The sequence below is a fragment of the Maylandia zebra genome, linkage group LG5, assembly GCF_041146795.1.
Source record: "Maylandia zebra isolate NMK-2024a linkage group LG5, Mzebra_GT3a, whole genome shotgun sequence".
NCBI classification, from domain to species: Eukaryota; Metazoa; Chordata; class Actinopteri; order Cichliformes; family Cichlidae; genus Maylandia; species Maylandia zebra.
In genome coordinates this window covers 26,284,261-26,304,810 of record NC_135171.1, presented here as the reverse complement: position 1 = coordinate 26,304,810, position 20,550 = coordinate 26,284,261, and the positions used below count along the sequence as shown (strand labels likewise).

The window sequence follows — 20,550 nt, the reverse complement described above, 5'->3', positions numbered from 1 at the left end:
TGCAGTCTAAGCAGCATAACCTGACAGAAGAGATGGGGTATAAAGACTGGGGAAAACCTCCCTGCACATTTTAGACGAGACTATGTCCCATGTAAGTGGATATAATATAATTTTTGCATTTCTGTCATGCTATAAACATATAAAAGCGCTTCTATATAAAAGATTACAATTTTAGTGTGAAGCCAAGCTGCTCCAAAACCCCTCTAGCTGCAAATTCAGCTTCAAAAGTCGCTAACACGGGGTATGTATTCGCTGGTGTTCTGGGAGAAAAACCATTAAAAGCAATAAAACATTTCAGCAGCTACTTTGAGCGGGTAAACACCCAGGCAATCATATTACCAAGAAAAATGCACTTTCCTCTGCAGGACGGGATTTAAATGACACTCTAAACACCTCGCATGCAGACTTTCAGCAGTGGTCAAAGCTGTAAGACCCGGGACTGCTTAATCACTTCATTCTGATACAGAAATATTAGACGTTGCTGACGTTACTCTGAGCAGTTTCATAGTGCTCCACTGTCACGCAGCCAATTTTCAGTATACAAAACAGAGATATGTGATACTTGGCTCTAAAGATGTTGGTTCTCTTTGCCCTTAAGAGAAAAGCACAACAGCACTGAAATGACTCGAGTCGCCTGGGGATGACTCTGTTGCCAACACGGTAGCCGGGTGTCACAGAGCGATGGGCACCTGACCTTGAGAAATCAGCGGCAATCCAACACTTTAATGTCTATTTCACACACCATTTGATTCCAATGGATTTAAAACCCTGAACGACCATTTCAACAGTTGTTACGATCAACATTTTGACATCCATAATGTCCAGCAGTCGGGGTGGTCAGGCATCGCCTCTGCAGTTAAACCGGGAAAATGCTTGAATGTGTGTGTGAGAGTGAGGCGGGGAGAGAAGAAGTGAGGTCTTCCCACTGCATGGGTAACAGCTGCGATGGCAGCCGCTATGAGGAACAAGCGTGTCATTGAGTTTCTATGATGTCACTCTTTGGCGAGGCAAGCAGATGGGCTGGGCCAGGTACAGAACCTACCATTAATAAACACATACAAATGAATACCCACTCGCTGACAAACACAGCCACATTATGCATTTTCGACCCAGAGCAGAGAGCACGCGCACCCACACACACGAGCTCTACCAAAATGCACCGTCTCGCATGCATAAACACCTTTTCTCTTCATTTGACAGACTGCTCCACCCGCTAGTTTAAGATGCAACACATTTCGCCTAATATACCCAAAGAGCATGCAGCCCTAATCTAATTAGAGTGTCAGTCAGCAGAGTGTTCACCCAAAGAGAAATTAGGAGAGCACAAAATCTACAAACAGGAGAAAAAAAAAAATCTTGCAGGGATGTGGCATATCTACCACCGCCACCACCTTTTTGTGATATTTTTTAATGGTTTCACAGTTGCCCCTGCTGAGATTCATTACCTGTTCTAATTATAAAGGCAAATGAAATCAGCTCAATACATTATTAATAGAGAAACACTATTAGGATTCATTTGCAGTATTTGCAACAATATGGTATATTCCAAATGTTTTCATGGCTGATTAAAGACACATAGGGAGGGGAAAAAAAAGGTTTATGAATGTGATGGAAGTGCTGAAGGTTAGAGTGTGAATGAGACTGGTGACTGGACAGAAAGAGATGCAAAAAATGAAGGAGAAAAGGCGAAAGAGTCGAAACAGAGGGACAGAGAGAGGTGTTCTGGAGGGGGAGGGTTAGTTTAAAGAGAGTGCTGGCTTTTCCACACGAGGAGGTATTGATGCCATATTGGACGGAGCTACTTATGAACAGGTGTGCTGTGCTTGGTCCCTGTGACCCAGGCTTCACTTCCTGCATGGCTACACATCCCATTGAGGTGCATCAGATCCGGGCAGGGAGAGGCAGGCATCAACCCCACTCAGGTCTAAGATGAAGGGACATCCACACTGCAGCTCTGTCCCTTGGACCAGCAGGGTGAGACGGAGGATTGCAGAACCACCCCCACCCCAAGAGTACCGCTTTAGAGTGTAAGCAACCATGAATAAAAATGGACTTGCAGGGAAGTAGGCTTCATAATAATTATTCGTTTTAAAATCAGTTAAAACCTTTTCTCAAATATCCCCCAGGAGGCGTGGGGTTAAAAATCCATTTGTGAGAAGTGTACCATGACATCGAGCTTGTCTCCCTGGAGACAGAGGATGTGACAGTAGGGAGTGTGCATGCGTCGGGTGAGGCTATATATACATGCATATATGTGTGCATTGTGTGTGCAGGGCATCTGAATGTTTGCAAATTTGAGAGTCACTGGAGCACACCGGCTCAAAGACACACAAGCCAGAGTAATACCGTTTCTCCTTTTTTAGATTTCAAGAGCAGATGTCTAGTATTTTAAAAGGTCAGCTGCAGGAGAATGTAATGTTCAAGTTACTACGGCCCGCAAAACAAAAAGAGCAAAAGCTTTATATACCATAAAAATAACAACCCCAGAAGTAATTTTCAAGCAATTTTAAGTAAGCAATTTCAGGGTGTATGGATATAATGCTATGGTCATAATGTGCATTACTGTTTTTTGTACTAATCACCACATTGTCTCTGTGATGCTGATCACATTGTCATCAAAGGGTTACCTTTAAAGGTGTTAAATTGAGGGGAAATTGGAAAGCAGATGACAGAAAGATAAACCAGTTTGCCTAGAAAAGAAAAAAGGGAAAAAGGCAGAAGTCTTGGAAAGGAGGGAGAGGAGCGGGTGTCCTACTTTACCGTCACACCATCTTGCCAGACGTGTTCCTTCTGAAGCTGCTCTGCTTCTCTGGCCAGTTTCTACAAGGTAGCAAAAAGAGAAAAAAAATAGCAGTGTCAGTATCAGAAGTCAATAGAAAATTGATTTGTTTGTGTGTGTGTGTGTGGGCGTGTTTGTGTGTGCCACGGACAAACAGACAGAATGGAAATGGTGACCTTGTTCCCTATAAAAGCTGATGATTAGAACGGCAGCTGTCCTCCTTTAAGCACCGGTCTCACAGCACCAGGAGATGAGCATTCAATGTTTCCCCTACCACTGCCCTATATCCTCTCCAACTTACAAAAAATAAAATAAAATTTAAAAGACAAATTAAAAAATAAATGTTATTATTATTATTTTTATCTGCACTGAAATAACAATTATAAGCAAGAAAATATCCAATTTTCATCGTCTCAGTCAACCTAAAAACTGTTTGTTCAGTTTGTTAATGCTTTATTAATCTTATACAGTGCACTCTCTGTATTACAGTGTAGAAAATATCACTTTGCACTTGTATCTTCAAATCCATGTCTGTCTAATTGACATACTGTATGTAGTCAAAACTTTAGGATTTAATATTTAAATAATATTCACACTTGTTGCCAAGAAGCACACCGAGAGTCCAAATCCCCACCAAGGCAACTCACACTCTGGTGATAATTTAAGGCAATAGTATTATATTTTGTATATATTAATTTAATTTTCTTTGTTCTTGTTAAGTGTACTTTAAGACGTTCGTAGTGCAGTAAAAACGTATATATGACACACTGTTTGATTGCACAAACACTATGTAGGAGTGGGTAATGGGTAATAGGTACTGATTTGTAAATAACTGGACATGGTTTGTGAAATCTGAAAGGCTAAGGCTGTGCCATATCATATTGCCCACATTAATACTTGATACATTTTTACCTGATATGAAAGTGTCACATTACAATAACAAACATATGCATATGTTCCATGGTGTGTACAACAACGAGACAAGCCCGGGCATGTCTGAGAGCAAGAGCCGCTTGTCAGTCTCCAACGGCAATTAGGTATCTAGTTCTGCAAACTTGCAACCCAAACGTAAACAAGTCAACCAAACATCGCTTGTTGCACTCCATTCGACAGAAAGTTCAAATGGTAGATAGAAATTTCTTATGTGGTTACATGATGGAAAAGCAGAGCTTTAAGCAACTGGTTAAAAATCTCAACCCAAGATACAACATCCTAGTTATAAAATATTTTTCACTTTTATTATGTGACAATATTGTGCAGATCCTGAAGAGTTAGCTAATTGCTTTAGCTCTTGTCAAACTGAAGTGCTACATAGTTATGTTATGCTTTCACTAAATAGTTCCAGGGCAAACACTACTAAAGCTACTTTTGTGCGTATATTCCCTTCATGCTGTGTTACTGGAAATACTGCTGAGTCACTGCTATTGCACTACAATGCTGCTGCTGGCTCCTTGTTTCAGTAGATTCACACTTTAATTTAGGAAGTGCGCCATCTATAACAGTAGCCCAGAGATAAGAAGAAGGATGGAAAAAGTCAAGATAACCTTTAACTAATTCCAGGTGAACCTTTGAGCCAAATTTGAAGAAAATCCCTCAAAGGGCTCAAAAGATGTTCATGAAAAAAGACAAAGATCATAGAAAATGGATGGATGGATGATTTTTATTATAAAATTATTATTTTTATATAAGATGTTATTACATATTGCACAGGTAATAATAATCTTATACTGCAAGTGTATCCATTTATTTGAGAGCTGAGACACAATGTAAACAAATGTGACATAGTACCATACGATGTTTACAATAAGTACTGGTGCTGATCCTCATCGCTCCAAACAAAGACTCATCTTGAATGGCTGTTTGTTAATAATATCCATATTTTTCCACGCATGCAGATAAGAGATGGACATTAACTTGAAAGGCAGTGTTTGCTATGATTTAAAATTGTTATCTTCAGCTGCAGTCAAGTTAAGAATGCATTATTTGATTTAGTCCATATTGACAACAGAAGTTTCTGTGCACCATGACTTTTATATTTAATGCGCACATTTCTTAAACACCAACGCGTATGCTTATCTTGTTAAACGTTCGAACACCCTGGCAGCACACACTTCTTTTTACTGTTTTTTTTTCTCTCTCAATATGCACAAATACTCTCCATCAACACAGACAAGGGTCACCTTCGTGATAACGTCAAATATGAAACTTGATTTCTTTCCCCTCATGCAGTGAAACAACAACGGCCAAATAGAAGAGTTGCTGAAAATCGTGTCATAAAATGTCAGTCAAAAGTCTGACTGAATATAAAGTGTTTTAACTTGAGCTTCTGTTACTATTCTGCTGACATACACATAATATTATCATCTTAAACTGATATTTAGCACCACTGCCCGTGATGTTCTTTCATGTTCTAACATCATTTGCTATGATGTGGTTCATCCCTGTAGAAACTTCTCTTATAGGAAGTCGTCCAAGTGACAAATACGCCTCCTACCCCACAGTGAAACTCACCCTCCTTCCCTCTTGTGCTTCAGTATCTAGGTTTCCCCAGCCCTCTAGGGGGCGATGTTATTTTCGTCACAGAATAGTGTGATCAGCCACAAATCCCAAGGCTCGAAAAATTACTAACCCTAATTTAGACCCCTGCTGCAAAGAGATCTCATTCATTTGCGGAGCTACACCGAAGGAGCCTGTCCCCTGCTATGAGAGCCTTTTTATCTACAAAAAACACGCAAGACATAAACTGTCATTATAGTGGAAGCTGTCCTATTTCTATTAAGTGCCCCGCCCACCCCATTTCTGCAGAAACAATACATCTCAATGCACGCACACAAGCTCTATGTGTGGTCATGCGGGATGTTAGTAAAGATAATTGCTTCGCTCTAAGCATGTACACAATGTGATATCACTAGCATAATTTGTGGCGTGCGGTAGCAATAAATCTGGATCTTTAAAGCCACTTTTGCATTGTGCTATTAAGCACCTGAATAAGCTTTTAATAATGATTTCATTCATTTCCTGTTGAGACAATAGAAAGCTAAAACAAAGAAATAAGGATCTAATTAGCTTATTGAAATTATTACCAGAGTCCATTATAAAAAGCAGTAATTGCACAGCTTTTTGTTAAGGACGGTCAACTTCGCTAAAGCACCACAACAATAATCTCATAGCTATCAGCACTCCCATATTCAATTCGGGACAAACAGAGGAGCCAAACAAAGATTTCACTACACTGTGGCAGCTCAGAGGTTAGCCACATGATTTCAAACTCTGTCTCAACACATGGTACACGTAAAGCTTTTCATTAATATGCAAATATTTGTGAATATATAGTAGCAAGTTGCATTTTCTTAGCAGTCTTTTCTCAGTCCTCTGTTATGATCTATGATCTAGCCATTCCCCTCAGGATCTAGTCTGTCAGTAAGAATCTCGACTTTGTTCCTTCAGAAAATCCATTTCCCACCCCATGAGTGGCCAACACATCTTGTTTTTCCAGTTCTCTGTTTTCTCCAGCTGCCTTTCTCCTGGTCTTCTTCCTTCCTCTCGTCCTGGTAGGCAAACATTTCTCTGGGATCCTATCGCTTCTCTCGCTGCTTAATGCAGTCCCCGCTCCAAAACAGCCATGTGTCTTCATGTGTCTTTCCTTCCTCTGTGCTGGCCCAGATGGATGGGCAACACAAACAGCCAATGAATCACAGTGAGAGATGTGGGAAGGAGGGGGGCAGGGATATATCATCTATGCTGGTGGCTGGAGCCCAAGCAGCTTAGAGCACTGGATGAGCATAGTGAGATCAGCGCAGTACAGCACAGATAAGCCCAGTACAGGCCCACACAACACAGAAACTCAGCTACACTACAGCATGCAGGCACAAATACATCAGGACAGTCAACAACATGAGCGTGAAGCGCTAATGTTACCGCTATTGTAACCTTGACACAAAACGCCTCACATGTTGGGCCATTTGTCACGCAGTCGTCGGGCAAGGTCAAGAACCATAAACACAACTCTGCGATCTGTAGTGGCGTTTGAAGTGCTTCTACCACTTCTGCAGACTTAAACAACACGCAATGGAATCTGTCACGTATGGGAACATTGTACGTAATAGCGCAGGTGACAGCGTAATTGTGCAAACAACCAAAGAGCAGACAGCAGCAGCTTGCCGATGCCTCCGCTGTCGTAGAACGCTGCCGGCGAAGAGCCGCGGTCCCTCACTGTGAACTCACAGAGCAAGAAGACGGCGAGAGAGAGAGCGGGAAAAAAAGTAACGAAAAGCTCAGCATGAGACGATTAGGATCTTTAATATTCATAACTGTTAAGTTTCCTTTCTTCCAGAGGGGAGCGGTTTAATCAGTCAAAGTCATGTTATTTCTAAAGGAATGACAGCACACCAGGGACGGGCAGCGTCATGCTGTGGTGAGCGCCAACTCGACACTGGGCCGCCGTAGCCTGTTAGGCCTTTCCACTGAGCATTAACTTAAAGGGCACTCAACACATTGCCACCTGTGTGATCTTAAAAAACAGCCTCACAATGCGTGTGTTTGACCGCGAGGACACTTGAGAAAACACGACACGGACTGTACATGTGATGGCGGCTTTGACTAAGGTACTCGACACATTCTCAAATGACCCCTTTAGCTCGGTTTATGCGAACACTTAAGTCACCTTGGAGACCAAAAGACTGTGAAATGACTCTGCTGAGGTCACTTAACCTTCTCACTGCAACTAATACAGCGAGGGAAGACCCTTGGTACATTTTTCAATGAGAGTTTTTTTTTAAATTACAGCTGGCTGCAGACATAAAGGTAAGCCGGGTTCTTTGAAAACAAACAAAAAAAATATTTCTAAATATAGAACCGTTTTCTCAAGGGTCCTTCCAGCAATGTTGAATTAAACATCAAACCACAGCATCTCTATAGTCCTCCCAAGTATCCTCTGACACATGCATGATAGAGACGAATTTCCAGCACTGGTAGATCTACCAAGAGACAGTTTGAAAGGCATGTCACAGCTCCATAAAATATTGTTGTATTAGGAGATAAGTACGATATGATGATTAGAGTTTGAGTACAGACTGCTGTTTGTTATATCTGCTGATAAAATACTTCTTGCACTCACAAGGTCACAGATGTGTCATGGCCCTAAGAGCTGCTCAGTGTGCTGTAGTAATGCAGGGAGACGTAATGTCATGCGGCAGTTAGTCCATTAGGGGGCAGCAGACTGAGCGCCAGCAGCAGCAGCAGCAGCAGCCAGTGGAGCCTGTCAGAGTGAGAGCAGTCTGCTTTAAGCTCTTCATTCTGTCTTCTCCACTCGGCCGGGATTAAGGCCAATCATAGAAATCACTGAGTCAGAACCGTCCCACAATAACAGATGGAGGGACTTTCCACTCCAGAATTTTAAAACATCACAGACAAACTCACTTTCACTCGGCCTCGCACCCTCGCCGCCACCATCCCCCACCGCCGCCACCATCTTTCATTCTCGCACCATCCTTTTATCTCTCCTCTCCGCTCGGCTGTTTTATCCTGCCATCATATGCTGTACTCCATTTCTCTCCATCTGTCTCAGTTTACTGCCCCCAAACTTTCTCCCTCCACTAAAGCCATATTAATTCCAACAACACACTCAAATCAACTGCAGAAGAGTTTAATTGACTTCACAGATTGGAGAATTTCCTCTGTGAAGTACTTTGAACTGGGAAAGAGCTGGAAAACTTATAACTTGTTTTGACTGCAACCCAGCCTTCTGACAGACTATCAAATTTCAAGATTGCCACGCAAAGTTCCTCCGAGGAGGACACTGATAATAACAATAGACGTTCCCCCTTTAGAGTTGCCAAACAATGTAAAAGTCCATAATGAGGTGCAATAATGACCCTTAATTCCAAGTCCCTGGTTGGTTAGCTACTGGCAGCTGGGTATTGTAGCCGCTATTAGCTAACTCTGACAGAGGATGTGCATGGATGGGTGGGAGACCCTGCCTTTGTTCTGTGATCCAAAGCACCCTGTGGCAGACCAGTTTGCAGAGGCTGTGTGTGTGTGTGTGTGTGTAGTGCTATTGTAGCATGTGCTGAGATAATCCCTGCCTTTGTTTCTCACCCATAATCTTCCTCCACCACAACGGAAATGTTAACACTGTCTTTTGCTTTTCCCCACTCATGGCAGCGCATTCCCAACTCCACTTCTGTTTCCACAGAGGCTGGATCTGGAAGATGTGAGATGTCACCTACCCACAGCAGCATCAGCTCACCAGCTTTTCAAAATCAAACACTCTTTTTTCTTTCTCTACACTCCACAGAGCCTCGCGGAAACACTACATTTCCAAAGACGATTGCCAGCATTGTGCGGAAGCTTCTGTGTAGTTCACTGAGACAAAAAAGGCAGCTGTCTTTACTCTGGAACAATAGCTGCTGCAAAGAGCTCCTGTAACCTCACAGTGGTTCTTCAGCGTTACGCCAAAGGGATCGACCTTGATCATAAACCCTTGTGTGCTAACAGATCTACTTCTAAGTTTATGATATGGATATAATCAAAATACGATTATGATAGAAGCAATATCACAGGAGCAAACGTGCTAATCTAATATATTACTGACTGCTGAAGTATCTCCATAAAAACAATTCTCGCTAAAAACTAATTCTCTTTTAATTGGGATGCTCTTTGTTTCATTTGAGATACACTCAAAATAATATGCATTTCACTCATTAAACCACAGTGCCTTTGAAGCTAAGTGGCAGGCTCATCATAGCACAGAATGAGGCCAAAGACCATTGTGCTACACATTATCATTCACTGGAGCTGCTACCACTGTAATTTCAATTAAACCTCCTATGGGATAACTGCTACAAACAAGCTCTATGTAGATAAAACGCATGCTTTCAAAACTATGAATCCACACAAGTCACCGTGCACCAATGCAGCACGCGTGCGTTACGGTAAAACAAGGTCACTGCAAGAACATGCCATAGAGATCTGCAGCCTTGAATGCTCACAGGTAGCCATGATTCCTACATGCAGAGGCCAGCAGGGGGCTCAGGGTGAGCGTGCAGACTGAGCAGTGTGTTGATGGGGCCAGGATCAGCTCAGTGACATGCGAGTGTCTGGCTGGTTGGGCTCACTGTCTATTGTTTGACAGATAGTCGCAGACGTGCCCAGCCTTTCCTGCTGTTACTGGCATCAAACAGACACAGGAGCAGAGAGGGAGAGAAAGGGAGGAAGTAACATTTCAGAAAAAAGGTTCTCCAGCAGCTCATAAAGCACTGACCTTGTGGGTGACTTAGACGAAGAAAGCTGCATACTTGTTGTCTAGTAAAAAAAGTGGTGAATAAAATCCATAAGTCAAAAAGAAGAAGCCCACTGACGTTCCACAAGAGAAAAAGTGAGCACATCACTTCCCTTTTACGTGGCACAAATGTTAACATGTTCATGGGGCTTCACAGACGACCCACATGTTGCGTCCACCTCCTCCTGTGTAGGTGGAGTGGGTGGGAACAGCATCATTAAGCATGTCTTCAGAGGTTAGAGTGACATAAGCATGCGGCATCACAACCAACAACAACAGAACAAGACAGAGAGCTCATGTCTGTACTCCGCCGCTGTTCTATATTTCAGCAATCTGTTATTTGTGTCGCATCATGACAAAAACCCCAATCATTGCCAAAACACACACGCACACATTATGTAAAAACACACACGCAAACATTTAAAATGAGCACGAAAACAGCGGCAGCTGACATCTTGAATGGAAGACAAGCATGATTGTACATGCACACGCTAAGGCGCACTTTTAATCACCACTGGTCACGCGGCGCACCGACACAGACTCCACTGAGATGTATGTTCATACTGTACACTTGCAATCAGACCAAAAGAGCCCTCATTAATCAACAGGCAATCAGTTATACAAGCATTTGTATGCTGTGTGTCCCTTCTCTGGCAGACGTACGCTGAGTGCTGGGCTTGGATGGAAAAACAGTTGGACAGTCAGATGTGTGTTGCTGAAACAAATGAGACAATGTAGACCATTTAATGGGATGGAGACGAGCAAACAACCAAAGCTTGAAATTGTGCAGAAACATGCAATAGCAGTGGGGGGGGGGGGCAGTCTGACATCACTAGACTCTCAGTTAATAAGCATCAAAATCTGTTTTGTGAAATACTAAAGCTACATATGTTTTGATCACTGTGCTGTGGACTATTTGAAAATAATTACAAAATAAAACATATTTGGACTTGTTTGGGCGTGCGATGCTTTATTGGCACATCTGATCTGGGTGGGTGAATCAGCATTAAGTTTGCATGAACATAATGTTGATTCAGTTGCCATATAATTACTGTTATTTTGTCCTCGTTTGCTGATAGAGCAAGCAAAACAGTTCCCACACATAGTTGTAGTTTTTTGCTTGTTTTGATCAGATTGTAGTTTTCTGGTTAATATGACTAAATAACCCTCGAAAGATTTTTAGCAGACATGCACAACGTGTATCTTACCCGTTAACTAAGAGATGAATCTCTAGTTATTATGTATGGGCTCCAATCAGGTTAAGCCCGATCGATGTAGGATCTTTAAGATCGATACCGATATTTGGTAAAATCTGATATCACAGCCGAAATTTTTGTTCCTTTCAGACACGTGAAAGATAAAATAATAAAATGATTTTTTAATATGTGTTTCATAGGACTCCTTACTAAAATAATATGAGAGGACAGTTTAAAAATAATCTTGTTTTATTGTTATCATCATCCAATTAGCCCTGCTGTTGAAAATTAATGAGTGGCCTCTGGTGGACAAACTGTGTAACAGCAACACTCGCGACATGGCTAAAGGCAGTTTCTCATGCCTCCTCCTTAGTTTTTAAAATGTCCATTTATCTGCCAATATAAACAAAGACACCAGTATACTGTATTGCCACATAGCTAATATATCGGGAGGATGTCACTGTCCTATTGCCCCCATGCCTCCCAGGAATCATCGGACTGCCCATAAAGCCATTCTCCAGCTCTTATTCTTAAATGCAAACTAATATCTAACATCATCACCTGATATAGTTAATGTCTGGAGGTTAGGGTTGCATCAACATTGAATCTAATGTACTACAATATAGTTTTTTATGTTATGTTTTAAATATATTGATGCAGAGATGAAAAAATAAGAAAGACGGGGGAAAAGAAAGAACAACAAGAGGAGGAAAGGCTCTTTTTATTTTTTTTGCTTAGAGCCATACCAATATAATCTCAGCCCATCAGCTTAGCTTGGCTCGTCTCACCTCACCTTTCCACAGCGATGTCTGCAGTTCAAGGGCAAACTGTATATTTTTTCTGTCTATTTTTGCTCTTTACTTCAATCAGCTTCCCTCTTACTTGAAGATTACTGATAGTTTAATGAAAAGAGTTATACTGCGGGAGCTTATAAGGGCAGTTCTAATTCAACTAAAAGGCCACGATGCGTTTCCTAAAAGCTATTTTATGTCTTGCAGATTTACTTTGCTCCCTCCCTTTCGTCTTTACGGCTACAAAGGGAAAATGTATGCTTCCTGACAAAACCACTGTCAGAGTGCAAGAAAGCTCAATGACAGCAGTTGGTGTTTGACAAAGTATATCACTGACAGCGCACGGCAGGTCAGTTGTTGAGGATTTACACATGTGAACACATGAATACAAACCTTCAGTCATATTTATCCATGCATACACACACGCACGCACGCACGCACGTGGACACACACACGCGCACATACCCTATCCAGTATTCCAGCAGACATAAGAGAGGAAAAACATGCAGACACGGCTGTCTCTCAAAGCAATTACAGCAGACTGAAACCAAATTAAATTTGAAGCCTAGAGCAACACTAGCGACTGAATGTCTATGACAGATATGACAGGGGAGGAAAGGGAGTGCTGCGGGACCAAAGGGTGGAAGACATGAAGAAGAGAACGCCAGGTGTGGGTCAGAGAGGAAGAGAAAGCTACTTGGATAGAAGAGCAAATAGACAGAAGTGGGGCAGAGAGCTGGTCCCACGCAGAGAGCATCGGGAATGAACTCAACCGAGATTTAAAGGACGGTTCAGATGGTTTAGAACGCGTTAGCTCAAGTTCACTGCAGACACGTTCGAAAACACGCCATATGTTGTTGGACTGATTTGGCATCGTCTGTATAATAATTTCAGGAATTAACTTGGAGCTTTGCTTAAAACAGTAAATGTTTACCATAAAATTTCACATTTGCATCTGCTGAGCAACACTTTTTATCCAGTATATAAAATTTTGTCAATGACATACTGCAACTGTGACAGCACCCCCCCACCAAAAAAAGTGTAGAGACCCAAATTGTATTATTTAACCGACAATATTATCCATATGAGTAGCTTTCCTTACTCTAATAAAAGTAATGGGAAAAAGAAAAGCTTCTAAAAGTTTGGGACTCATTCTGAAACCATGTGGTATGCTTTGGGACAAAGTATTGCAATTAATTGAGTAAAACATGCAAAACTCCTACAGTTCACAAGACTTCGCCAATGGAATTCCTGCTAAACGTAGTATATTTTACAACTTACCAAGTAATTATTTATTCAAAAATAATTATCTGAGAAGGCAACAAAAACTACAACACTATGAAAACGCTGAAATGAAAATGTTCTTTCATTGAATAATAAAAGCACTTCTTTTAAAAAAAAAACTGCTTTAACGCTGGAAACTGATGCCACGCAAGTAGAATTATACTATCTGTAGACCACTTAGCAATCACAAACATGCGCTCGTTACAGGCATACAGATTAGCTCAGTTTCCAGTTCTCCATGAGATATCATTTCACCATTTTCATTATTCTAGTCCAAGAAATGACAGGATTAGTTGTGGCGGCTTTTAAACATCTGATGTTATCTCGCTCTCCTGGGTGAACAATTAATCCCCCCTTATTTCCCTTCTTCTCATCACCCTCTCTCTCACTCCCCATCCAGGCCTTAACTTGCCTTCTTTTCTCTGTTTTTTCTTTTCTTTTTTTTACTAGAGAGAAATAGAGCTAAGTGGCCTGATGTTTGAGCTGTGTAAGTGGACACAAAATTAAGTTTTTGTGCCCCACAATTGGTGTGATTTGTTTAAAGAGCAAAACCAATACTACATGGATTCATAATCAGGTTTACTACAAGTAAAACTATGAAATGACTTTAACTGGCAATGTGCCTTCTGACTAACACATAAATGATACTGTCATCCTTGTGTGGAGAATAAGAAAAAGCTCGCAGGTTTTCGTATGATAATGTCAAATAACATCTGGCTAACTATGTAAATGTTTGATCAGTCTGCTGTGGCTTGTCCTCATGCAGTTCATGCTCCTCAGCCACTGAGACATGATGTGTTGAATATTTAACCAAGCAGCGATGCTCAGAATTCAGCTGAGACTAACATATGCAAGATCTATATGAGGCAATTTGTAGAGGCAGACAGAACAAACAGAAAACTAAAGACGTAATTATTAAAAGGTTTGAAAACGTGTGTCTGTGACTATGTGCTGGGAGGTCCATCATGACACAGTATGCAACAATATAGCTCAATTCTTTTTCTCCCCGATTTTAAATTCTCTCTCAAAGAATCCCAAAGCTTTCTTTTCATTACAGTGTGATGTGGATAGACTGAGAGTGCTTCTCTCTGAGCTGCTGATACACTAGGGTGACTGGTATTGTGGGGTTTTTTTCTTCTTCTTTTTTTGTGAAAATTAATCTGGACTTCAAAGTGTCATCAAAGAACCAGCTGAACTTAATTATACCATATGCACAGTATATTCTAGAATCCAATATGGGACCATTTCCTGTTTTATTCTGAATTAAATTACAAAATAAATGTAAACTGAAATACTGCTTTTCTTGGGTAAGTTACAGTGTGTACAATGCAAAGCTTACATATGATGTGGCATTGTAACTAAGTACCACTGCAAAGAAACCCTTCTGAATAACTTTTGTGCATATAAGTTGTCTAGCTGTGGCATATAGAAAAATAAAAGTACAACTGCTGGGTGCAAATAGTGCTCACAGCGTGTCAGGAGTCCTGCCATCACACACTGAGCCTGCAAATGTTGTAATTTAAAACCTTGCTGACTCATGAATACACTGGTGCCAAGCACACTAGATAACAGAATAAACATGTAAATAAGACATCTTTGTGGGGTTTGGAGAGCTGATTTTTCACTTTTCCTATATAAGATGGCATTTTGCCCATAACCTGGGCTTGATGAAGAGCAAATTATCACCCAAAAAGTAATTATTGAAAGATACCATTACAGTGTTAATAGCTACCATAGGATCAGAGTGGTGGATATCTATGGGCAGAAATGAAATAAACTATCCATAACTGTGTTTTAACATGAAAATCAGATTACAGTGAGTATTTTATATGGAGAGAGCATAGACTGTATATAAAAGATGCTGGCAGCCATCATGATCATCCTCTGTGTGCCTGTCAGTGTTGCAAATGTGGCAGTGGGGTGTGGTTTTGGTTCAGAGGTTAGAAGTGATGAGATGCTACGTTGCACAGATAATGCATAATAATTGATGCAGGAGCACAATAGGGGCAACCTGTGCAAGCATAGACAGCGGCTGGTGTAGCCGCAGCCACAATACAACCAAGGAAGCTGACCCTGAGTGCAAAGTGCACGAGTGTATAAAACACAGTGGTGGATTGTGAACTGTTGGTGTAAATAAAATATGTAAGTAGTATGGGAAAGCATTTGTGAGTGTTGGGGAACACGCTGTAGACAGAGCTGTGCTGTCTCGCTACTCGGCTTGCCTCAACAAGTAGTTTGGCCATAGTCATCTTTAAAACCGAACTTGACTAAGCACAGACTGGACATATGTTTGTGATTTGTCATTCACAAAGTAGCCACACCTTATCAGGTTTATTGAGTTGTGTGTTTGCAGCTTGCTGGCCTTTTTAGACCAAGAGCTACACCCAGGTTTTAGGTACAATGGGAGTAAGTGCCCTTCTACAGTGTGTGCCATGCTGCAGACCAATCAACTATTTGCAGGCCTGTAAATGGGTTTAAAAGCAGAGAAGAGACTGCATTTTTCAATAAACTGATATAGTGCAAAAGCAGAGAAAGCAAAAAAAAAAGTGAAATCGTGCTCGATTTATTCCTGCATTTAAACTTTACTCATTCTCTTGACAATATTCACATTTTCTCTCAGTGGAAATGATTTGGCTTTGTGTGCATATGCTAAAGTGTAATGGTTTAAAGGTACCGTTTATAATTCTTTTTAGATTATCTACAAAAAAGATTGTGCTCATACTACACATGTGGCTAAAGACCAGGAAAATGCATAGCACGCCCAATATTCTCGCGATTAGTTATTGTCCGTCTCTGTACAGCTGACAACAAGCTGACTAAACGACAGCTGGTTATAAGCTAACATTATGCTAGCTAATGCAAGCACCAAATACAGCAGTGTTTACTGCAGCACAGAAAGCCATCAGACAAAAGTGAGCTACACTAACTCATTGACTCGTATCTGGACTTCCTTCGCAAAGTTTTACAGACAGAGTAAATAAACATGGGCACCTTGTGAATTAAATATCAGACTGACAGCTGACAGTCACTACAGATGAACAGTAGCTAGACTTTTCAAGTGGACTCGGGGGAAAAAATGTAAAATACCACAAATTATATAATTAAAACATGTTGCTTATTAGCAAGTTATTAGTTAGTTATTAGTTATTAGCAATATGTTAATAGCTATCATAAGTTAATAGCTAAGTTATTCAAATATGTTAAAATGCAGTGCGTACAAAAATGATTGGATACACAAGCAGTAGGAAAAACATGCCAACAAACATGGCCACAGTTATAGGGAAACACTAAGTGACTGGCCAGGCCATTAAGGGGTGCAGTCCTAATGTAATGTTTTTGATCTCTCTTGGCAGACTAAACACGTTTGTCCTACAGCAGCTACCGTAGCTAGGATTAAGCACTTGAATTGGGAGTGGTAAGAAAACAGAATTTGTTGGCTAGCAGTGAGATTTTATACATTGTACCTTTAACCAAAACAACTAGACTATTTCTTTTATTCTAAAGTCAGGGATCTTTTATTTATCTTATCTGATTTGATTATTTTAGTGTATGATAGCAACATCCACATACATCAATCCACTGACGCTGTAAAGAGATTGGATTAAGAATTAAAGTTTAAAAAAAACTTAATAAAGATAGCAGTGGCTGTGATATACTGTAAGAGAGGAGAACTTGGATCATTTATGCTGACCACGAGAATAAGACACAGCTCTGGATAAATGACTGATAACACAAGGGGTAGAGCCCTGGGCCTACAAGAACGCTACCAAGTCTAATCAGTCTAACACGGCTGAATTACAAATACTAGAGATATCTCATACTTGAATTATCAGTTTTAATTATCACACACGTACAGATTCCCCAACTCAAAAGCGCACACACACACGCGCAAAAAAATCCATTCACATACATCTGTTTCTTAGGCGCTAAGCACTGTGCAAAGGCAGAGATTGAAAATACCTCATTTAAATCATTTCAAAAAGAACAAACTCATTTTTGAAAATGTGTCATGCACACAGCGGTCTGATGGCATATTCAGTATCATTACAGACTAACATTGGTCAAAGATTATAGCGGGTAGCCCATTTGGTCTGTCTGTGTGGATGAAGTCAATTTAGAAGAAGGCATTTCCAGCTTCTCATTACCCAAGTGGTATACACTGCGCACCTTTTATCTCACCTATTACGTGCTAAAAATATCTGCTGTTGGAGAAACAACACACTGCAAGAAAGACAACTCCATAAAACAAAAAGGCAATGTGGAATATCTTAAATTACAGAAAAACCATTGAAGGAAAGAAGAAAGGGGTGAAAGATTAAAAAAAAAACAAAAAAACTCTACGGCGAAGTAGAATCATTTAAAAAGCACAAAGTGTGATTCAAGGAGAGAGAGAGGGAGCGAGGTAGGTAGGACTGGAGCAGTCTAACCTTGACAGAGTGCATCTTCTGACAAGCATCTGCCTCCTGTAATAATTTAGAAATAATCTCCATCCACAAAGGCCCAGCAGTCTGGCAGAGTAAATGCTCTGTGCCTGATCGATCACTCCGATTCAGCCAGCTGCCGGTCTCTGTGTGCGCAGGCCTAACATCGATCTCAGGCCTCCCCCCCTCTGTCGTACAGACGAGCGTGATAAAGTGAGGAAGACGATGAAAAGGTGCGAGAGAATGGAGATGGCAGTAGTGATGCCAAACTGAGAAGAACAAAAATGATACAGATTCAAAAGCTAATTTCAGAAACAGCAGCGCAAAGTAAAAAGAAAACGAAGCGAGAGAAAATTGAAAAGAAACATTTTATGACAAAGAAAGCAAATACATATCCACAAAACTGCAAGACAAAGAGAATTTGGGCTATTATGCCGCTTCCCCGTGATGCTTTGCTTTATGGCAAATATTATCCAGTGGACAACAGAAAATCCTTTTGTTACAAGCATTTTTTTAGTACAGCAGGTGGCCACCCAGTTTTGGAAAAAAGGAATACACACTAGCACACACATGCACACCCCATCAACACATCCAATTACTACTCAGCGTTGTGACAGCATTAACTGCCACTGTGCATTTGGCCCCTAGCAATTAATTGACTTTTAAATAGTGTGCCATTAGCACCAATTTAAATGAATAGATGTACTCCTCCGCCTTCACTTAGCACACTTTGCTGTGGTTGATTTTAAGAAACACCACCACTGTGTCATGTGAAATGGCAGTGCAGCAAGCAAGATCTCAAAACAGAATGGGGACAAAAAAAAAAGCCTCTAAAGTGTGTGATTATCATGTATACAGACCATGATTATAGTATCGTGTTAGGCATTCACACTAAGCCACCTGTGTGAGAGTGTGTGAGAGAGGTGTAGCCTGAACTTTTCAGGTTCTGTAAGACATAATGGGACAAAGAACTATTTTTTAAATTGATTTTAGTTCATTTTACTCACTAATATTTCTCTATAAAGGTCTGCTTGTTATTTGCATTTATAAGCACTCATATTATAGTGCATTCCAAACTATTTGGGTTTGCATGCTTTTACACACTAAATACCTACATTTGCTCAAAACTACGCTGTAAATATGCTTGCAACTTGCATATTTAGTTAGCAAGAAATATTGCAACTAACCATAGACTGTAAACACCTGATGGGCACAACCACTGTGACGTCATCCATTGGTTTGGTTACTACAGCCTGGAGGTTTGTACTGCATGTTGAGCGAGCCAGAAGTGGCCATATTTGAACGAGAGGATCAAGTGAATAATGCTAGCTACCTTGGAGAAAAAGGTGCAATTTTTGTCAATCCCAGTCTTTTTTTCTAAGAATTAAAACTGACAGCATACAGAAAGAAAATTCAGATTTTCTTAAATGCTATTTGTATTTATAATAAAAGAAATTATTGAACACTTTCTCCCAAACTTCAGTAAGTTACAGGATCTTCTCTTTCTTATTTTCAACTGGAAATAAAATGCTCTACAAACGAGTTGCAGTACGCCCACCGTTACCTGACATATTTACCAAACAAAAGCAGGTCCAACAGGTTTTATATGACAAAACAAATGTCAGTTACACCATTTCCAATGGAGTATATATGTTTATAACTTTACCAGATAACAGGACATTGACTCCTTTCTTTCTTTTAGCTTTAGCTACTTCGCCTTTATAGGCGTTTTTGAAACGCCAATTTTCAGCTGCAGATGGGCTATTCTGATTAGGTCTGATGTTACGAATGTTTCCGTGCCGGCTGACTTTGTGTCTTCACTCATAGTGAGGAGATTGAAGGTTAATGACATTTTAGTCTGTGTGTGTTGCACGAAATGAATCAGATCATAATCTGACTTACACAAGGATTGGCTGGTCACCCATCGGGGCTGGGAATGCAAGAAATCGGCTGATTCTGGTCCCCGGCCGTTCGAGTGGTGCAGTTCTGCTCATTAGTGCTAATATATACATAATAATATAATTTAATTAACAAAAACAATTATTCATATTGTATTATTATAGCATATTGTATTATTTATCATATTATTATGTTCTAGAAGACAGAGAGACCATAACCCTACCCGAACGGTCCAGTTTGACACATTGAATTTCTTAACAACGCATAGCCCTAAAGCTTAATACAAAGAAATAGTTGAGTTATACAAAAGTTGCACCTTCTTCAAAGTAAATTAGCTATATAGAGACATAAAATGTGTTTGTTTGAGGCTGTAGACATGTTTTTACGATGCAGGTCAAGGGGACAGACTTGCCTTTGAAGTTTCTGCTACTTGCAGAAGATGGTGCTCACAATGAAGGTACCATTATTTTGGAAGGCCTGATATTCAGGCTCATAGTAATTGCATGACATTTGTTTTATTTTGCAAAGAACACTTTGGAAAATCAAAACTTAATGCAGTGTTTAATGCACTGTATCGTGCTCAGTATTATAAATCTTAGCAGGGGGAGAGGGGGTCAAATGTTTGAGGCTTACTGTGATAAGCTGAACCTGAGCTTGTAAGTTTGTGATCAATGATAGGGATTAATGTGTATCAAAAAGAAGAAAAGAAGCTGGGTTGCTTTTATCTGAGGTCGCTAAGATTACAGGAGCAAAGGACAAACACAAAAAAGTGAGAGCAAAAAAAGAAAGGGAGCAGGCTGGTAAAACAGGCAAGTGTAGAGAAGAGAAGTGAACAAGAAGAGACAGTGTGAGATAATTATTATCACAGAGGTGGTTTTCCAAGGTCAATATTTGCGATTCT

The 20,550-nt window shown here is 40.5% G+C and overlaps 1 protein-coding gene across 3 annotated transcripts in view; it reads right to left on the bottom strand.

The window, feature by feature from the left end:
- The window catches only part of cacna2d2a (calcium channel, voltage-dependent, alpha 2/delta subunit 2a), a 178,077-nt gene that overhangs the window by 84,731 nt on the left and 72,796 nt on the right, over positions 1-20,550 (bottom strand). For all 3 annotated transcript variants that reach the window (XM_004548657.4, XM_012918484.4, XM_076884120.1), the window contains exon 4: positions 2,761-2,820. In XM_004548657.4, coding sequence (XP_004548714.3) covers positions 2,761-2,820 — 60 coding nt within the window. The remainder of the gene's footprint in view (positions 1-2,760; positions 2,821-20,550) is intronic.